This window comes from Melopsittacus undulatus, chromosome 15 (genome assembly GCF_012275295.1).
Source record: "Melopsittacus undulatus isolate bMelUnd1 chromosome 15, bMelUnd1.mat.Z, whole genome shotgun sequence".
NCBI lineage: Eukaryota > Metazoa > Chordata > Aves > Psittaciformes > Psittaculidae > Melopsittacus > Melopsittacus undulatus.
In genome coordinates, this window is record NC_047541.1 from 5,664,415 (window position 1) to 5,670,414 (window position 6,000).

General features: G+C 51.6%; 1 protein-coding gene across 2 annotated transcripts in view; it reads left to right on the forward strand.

The window, feature by feature from the left end:
• LOC101870367 (protein CEPU-1) overlaps positions 1-5,726 on the forward strand; it is a 130,770-nt gene extending 125,044 nt beyond the window's left edge. The window contains exons 6-8 of one of the 2 annotated variants that reach the window (XM_034069522.1): positions 712-863; positions 3,375-3,407; positions 5,134-5,726. In XM_034069522.1, the coding sequence (XP_033925413.1) occupies positions 712-863; positions 3,375-3,407; positions 5,134-5,234 (286 nt within the window). In that variant the 3' untranslated portion in view covers positions 5,235-5,726. The remainder of the gene's footprint in view (positions 1-711; positions 864-3,374; positions 3,408-5,133) is intronic. The other variant, XM_034069523.1, reaches the window with a different exon arrangement.
• The last annotated feature ends 274 nt before the right edge of the window (positions 5,727-6,000 follow it).

The following is a 6,000-nucleotide window of genomic DNA, read 5'->3' on the forward strand; positions in this document are numbered from 1 at the left end:
AAGAGGAGTGTAAATGCAGTGGATGTTTGCGTGGCAGATGAAAGGCTTTACTCAGAAGTAGGTCACATCACGAGGGCCTGCCAAGCAGATGGGTGCTCAGAGTGTAGCAGGGGTGAGAACAGGGATGCCGCACCTCCTGGGAGGAATGAGCAGGGAAAAGAGCTGCAGTAGCTAAGCAGAAGGGGGACACTGGTTCAGGGATGTCAAAGCACTTGGGTTTGTGTCAGCTGAGGAATGCCTCCCCGCTCCATGGTCCACACAAAGGCATGGGTGCTGTGCACGCTGCCAGGGCTGGCAGGTGAAGGAAGGAGCAAGAAGGCACCCACAGAGCAGGGAGGTCTGAAAAGCCCTCGAGGCTGATGGAAGTGGGAAGCCAGGAGCATTTCCCATATTCCCTCCCTGGGCATGGGAGCATCCCTCCCTCTGCATGGCTTTTGGGAAGGCCCAGCCCTTTCAACAGTGACTCTGATGGATGCCTCTGATGGGGATGGTGCGGGCTGGCAGCTAAGGGATGAGGGCCAGCAGAACAGCATCAATCTCCCATATCTCTCTCAACACCTTCTCTTCTCCCTCCTCATCCCCAATCTTTCTCCCAAGCTCTATGTCCCCACTCACAAGCAGGACATGGGGATGGTAGGTCATGGGAAACAGCGGATGCTTCTCCTCCTGATGCCATCCCAATGACCCTCTCCCATTCTGCTTTCCTCACAGGCTGGCTGAAGGTCAGAAAGGACTGAAAGTGGAGAACAAAGCCTTCTCCTCCAAGCTGACTTTCTTCAACGTCTCCGAGCAGGACTATGGCAACTACACCTGCGTAGCCTCCAACCAGCTAGGAAACACCAACGCCAGCATGATCCTCTATGGTGAGTAGGGCTGAGAGAGATGGATGGGGAACAGTTTGACAGGGAGACCACCAACATGAGAGACATGGGAAGGGTCTTCCTTGTCTTTTGGGGGAGATGTGCTGATCTTTTCTGCTCTGGAGCATGGGTTGGAGGTCGTGGTGAGCTCAGGGAAAGTGGAAAACCTCCAAACCTACCTCCTGATGTGGGTCCTGTGTCTGCCAGTGGTCAGAGGGGTTTGGGATCTTCTGTCAAAGCCAAGTTAGGACTTGACTGCAGGTTCCCATCTTCTCACTGTGATGAATACCAAGGAGAACCTCTGTTTAAAGGTCCCCAGGGCTCCACCATCTTCAAGGTCATGTTTTCCCCTCCTGCCAAGCAGATATATTCTTATTGATGGTGCCAATGGGAAAGGAAAGGTGCAGAGGGCCAGGAGATGGGAAGGTGTAGATGGCAGGGAGGAGAAGAACCCGTTTACCCTCATCTAGGGACTGATTTCTCTGCGTACCAGAATTGGGATGAGAGCAATGCATACTGCTCATGGCCAGGAATTGCTCAACATGCAAGAGCCGGAAACGGGTCCATGCTCCCCAGATCCCTCTCATGGCCATCAGGAGCTGGAGGTGGACATCAGACCTTGTCTCTGGCCACTTCCACAGGGATATTTCCCTGACAGGGATATGGGGTGGGAACCATATGGGAAAAGCAGGGCTTGGGGACCTGTGCCCTCTCCCCAAATCCTCTCCCATCTCTCTTTGCCATTGCTTATGGCAAACTTGACTTGACTTCTCCTTGTTATTGCATGGTCAGGAACAAGCTTCCTCATTCCAGAGCCATCAGTGGAGTGGCTCAGGGCTACCAGGCTGTATTCTCAGTGATGCAAAGTGCACTGGGATAGTGGCATTTCCAAAACACAGGTTGGGTTGTTAAAGTGCTGGAGCAGCATGGGATGCATATGGAGATGTTGAGAAGCAGCATCCACTTCTCAACATCCTTGAGGAGGGGCTGGATGTGGTTCAGGGGATGAAGGGGCACATGGATAAGCTGTCTAATGTCAGTATTGGGCTTCCCTGAGCTGTGGCAGGGGAGTTTGTCCCATCTGGGATGCTTGGCTCTGTGACTGCAGCCCTGATGCAGAGCTAACCTTGGATGTTTATGAGCCTAACACCCATTTGTTCCCCCAAAACATCCAAGTGATGAACATCAGCATCTCTACCTGCCCATTAAACCATCATTATCATTGCCTAGTTCTCTTCCAGCCTTCCTAGTCATTGGTGCCCCAGACAACCCCCTTTCTTTAGGGACAATGGCCTGGGCCCAGCTCCATCCACGCTACTGCCTGCATAGCGTATCCCAAGCCACGTGTTCTTCCTTAGCTTGGATGCTTTAGGCTCCCTGTGGGGTTTCTGAGGCTAAAAGCTTAATTAATGTGTGCCCTCAGTTTGGCTGGATGAGCCCCCAGAAGGGAAGATGACTTTCTGCTGCTGGCTTTGTGCAAGCTGTTAGCTGGTTTCTAACCCATGGGTGATGTTTGGTGTGACTCGTGCCATGATAGCAGTGTCAGGCAGGATGCAGGGAAGCATCCCACTAAAGCCTAAGTTTGTTTTATGATCCCTCTTAGCTTTGTTTCTATGTCTGTGAATCCCGTCAGGGAACACACTTGGAATCCTTTGATCACCTATCATTTCCATAGAGCAATATTGATTTAATAGCATTACTAATTGAGTCCCACTGGGGGTGATGGCTGTTGAGCTGCCCTAAACCACCATGGACCCGATGGTTTGGGGGACAGTTTTCATAGCATCCCATTTTTCCTGCAGCTGAGTGAGTCTTTTGGACATTCCCTCCCTTGAAATGAAGGTTTAGTCCATGCGGATCCCATGACATGAGCTTTTTTGGGAGCTGAGTGACAGAGGCTAATGTAGTGTTACATCTCCTAATCCTTCTTTTAATCTCATTTTTCAGGAAGGTCAACTAGTGCTTTATTTAACATGTAGCACTTGTTATTATAGGCCTGCTGCCTCGTGCAGCGGCTCATTTGGTGCTGTCTGGGAGGTGATGGAGTGTTCCACAGCCTTGTCTGGAGTTAGGGAGAAGAGAACAATCCTTCTGCTTCTCCTCCATCAAGTCCACTTCCAGAGACCGCGAAATCCATTTGGGATGTTGCAGGGTTATTGGAAAGGATGGGTTCTGGACCATGCCAGAGGGGAATAAGAGGAGCATAAGGAAGGAAGAGCTGAACCCCTGGAATTCCCCATATCCTAGCCCCTGTGCTCTGCCTTTTGTCAGGGTACCACCATGGATGTTGCCAGTCTGGGTTCCCACAGTCCCCAGCTTGTCTCAGCCCATGGACCACTATCCCCAGATGGGAGGACCATGTCCCTAGAGGAGCAGGCTGTGATTTGGTCAGCAGCACCCACACTCTCTACCCCATCTGCTTGTTCTCCCTGGCCCCAGGTCGAGCTCAGTGTCTCGAGCCTGCACTTTCCATTGCCCTTTTGCCTTAACTTTCCCTTGTTCTTTAATTTTTAGAAGAGACAACTACTGCCCTGACACCCTGGAAAGGTCAGTAATTTGGGGACCCCTGCTATGCCAAGCACTCCCCCTTGCTCCTTTTCCCTTTGGGCCCCACTGGCTCCCACCCCAACTCATCCCAGCTGGAGTTCCTGCCCCACAACCCCAAGTGCTCCTGCTGGAATAGTGATGAATTAGGGCTTTCTTGCTGTTGTGTAGTTGTCCTCCCATCCCTCCTCCTCCTTGCCAGCTATTGTGCCCGTCCAGTGCAGTCTGTGCCTTCTGCATGTCCCCCCCTCTTCTCCCTGTTGCTGGGGTGGAGATGGGTTGTCTCTGGTCTGCTTTCCATGTGTTGCTGTGTAATTGAGTCTTGTGGCAAGTCCTGCCTCCTCTGGGATGCTTTTAGTGCTTATGCTGAGATGCTGTAGGGGTGGAAAGGTGGATGGTCCTCTTCCTGGTGTTACCTGTGGCTTATCATAAGAGCAACTGGCTCGCTGTCATCTTGGTTTTGGGGTTCAATAGCAATGCAGCTTCATTTGTGATGCCTTGGGATGGCTTACAGATGTTGGGAGGGCTGTGGAAGTAACACAGGGACAGGCACACAGGAGCTGGGACTCAGTGGGAAGCCTCAATCCTAACACCTTGCGAGGTGTCTGTGAGTGCTACTGGTGGGAGACCAAGTGGTTCTTAGTCCTCCACTCAGGCTTTGAAGTGAGGGGATGTGTTGGGGTTTCTAAAGCAGGTTGAGCAGATCTCGTGGGCAGCCCTGCTACATCAGGACCTGCTTTTCCTAGAGCTTTTCCAGCCTAGTGTTCCCCTTGCCCAACTATTTGGGGTGTTTTCATTGGGTCCAAAACCCTCCACATCCTTTCCCTGATTGAGCCATGAGCTCCTCACCCCCTGTGATCCCCAAAGGCATGGATGGACTTGGCTCTTCCTGAGCACCCTCCTCATGCCAGTTTGTTCTCAAGATGGTGTGGACCCACGGGCAGAGCACTTTATGAGTGGTGAGTCCCACAGAAGCTCTGTGGAGCTGCAAAACACCAACTTCTGAATGCAGTACTAGTGGTAGTGTCTCTGCTGGATGGGCAGGGGGTTATTATGCCCCCACACAACAAGGAAGGGAGATAACAGGGTGGTCAGACCTATGTGCTGACTCACTGGGGCTGGCAGAGTGTGGACAGTCTTGTCCTCTACAAGTGTGACTGGAAATGTGGACAGATTTTGGGGAGGACAAAGGGCATTGAGAGGGGTTGGTTGGTGGTGATGGGGTATCAGGGCCTTAGTGGGATTATGGAGGGGTTATGTCCCAGAGGTTGGGGTTGGTAATGGCATGGGCAGATGTGGATACCCACTGTGCTGTCAGAGCCATGATGTCAAGAGCCCAAATGACGTGGGTTTGTTGGTTTTCTTTTCATAGAAACACAGGATCAGCCAGGTTGGAAAAGAACTTTAAGATCATCGAGTCCAGCCTTTACCCCAACACTGCCAAGGCCACCACTAACCCATGTCATTGAGGGCCTCATCTCCATGGCTTTTGAACACTTCAAAAGTCTGGTGACTCCAGCACTTCCCTGATCACCCTTTGGGGCAGGAATTGTTCCTCATCTCCATCTAAACCTCCCCTGGTGCAGCGTGAGGCCATTTCCTCTTGTCCCATCCCTTGTTCCTTGGGAGAAGAGACCAGCCCCTCACTCCAACCTCCTTTCAGGTAGTTGTTTCAGTGGGTTTCATTGGCTCGTTGGCTAACCATGGAGTGTTCCTCTTCCATCCACAGGTCCTGGTGCAGTCCATGATGGGAACAACGGCGCGTGGCGGCGAGGAGGCTGCCTGTGGCTCCTGGCCCTGCCGCTCGCCCAGCTCGCCCGCCACTTTTGACCTGAGAAGCCGGCCCGCGGAGCAGCGGCGGCGATGACCATGGCCAGCGAGTGCAAGCAGAAGGGAGAGGAGGAAGAAGAAGAAGAAGAAGAACAAGAAGAAGAAGATGATGTGTTCACCGTTTCCGAAAATAACCATAAGAATTGAGAGAGTATCCGGCCAGGCCACCTGGGGAGGGGGAGAGAAGCACCAAACCATGCAACAAACCGCAATGAGAATTTGGAAAGGAGAGAAGCGACAACAAAAGCAGAACAAATCCCAGGCTTCCTGCTGAACATGCAACGCAACTGAGTCTTCTTTTCTTTTTTGCCCTATTTTTTTTGGTCTCCCAGGCCTTTTTTCTCCCCTTTTTCGCTGTTCTCTGCCCACAGAGGACAAGCAGGGCCATGGGGCATGGCGCTTCCCACCACCCGCCCGCTCCTTCCCACTGGACCCTCCATGCAGACGTGCCGGTTCTCTTCTTGGCTGAGATTTCCCCGTCTTCTCATGGACTGTGCCGCCATTTGTGTTCCAGAATATATATATATATATCCACATATACATATATATATATATATATGTATAGATATATAGATCTTCAACAGTTACCACACCACCACCGACAGAAAGGGAGGAAGGAGACCGGCGTCGAGCCACGCGTTCATCGTAACACCCGCGGACATTGTGAATGAGAAGGGATTCTGTATCATGGTTCATTTTATTAATTGTATTTTCTGATACGAGCCTAGAACTCTTAGTTCCTAAAAAACAGAGATGCAAAAAACGA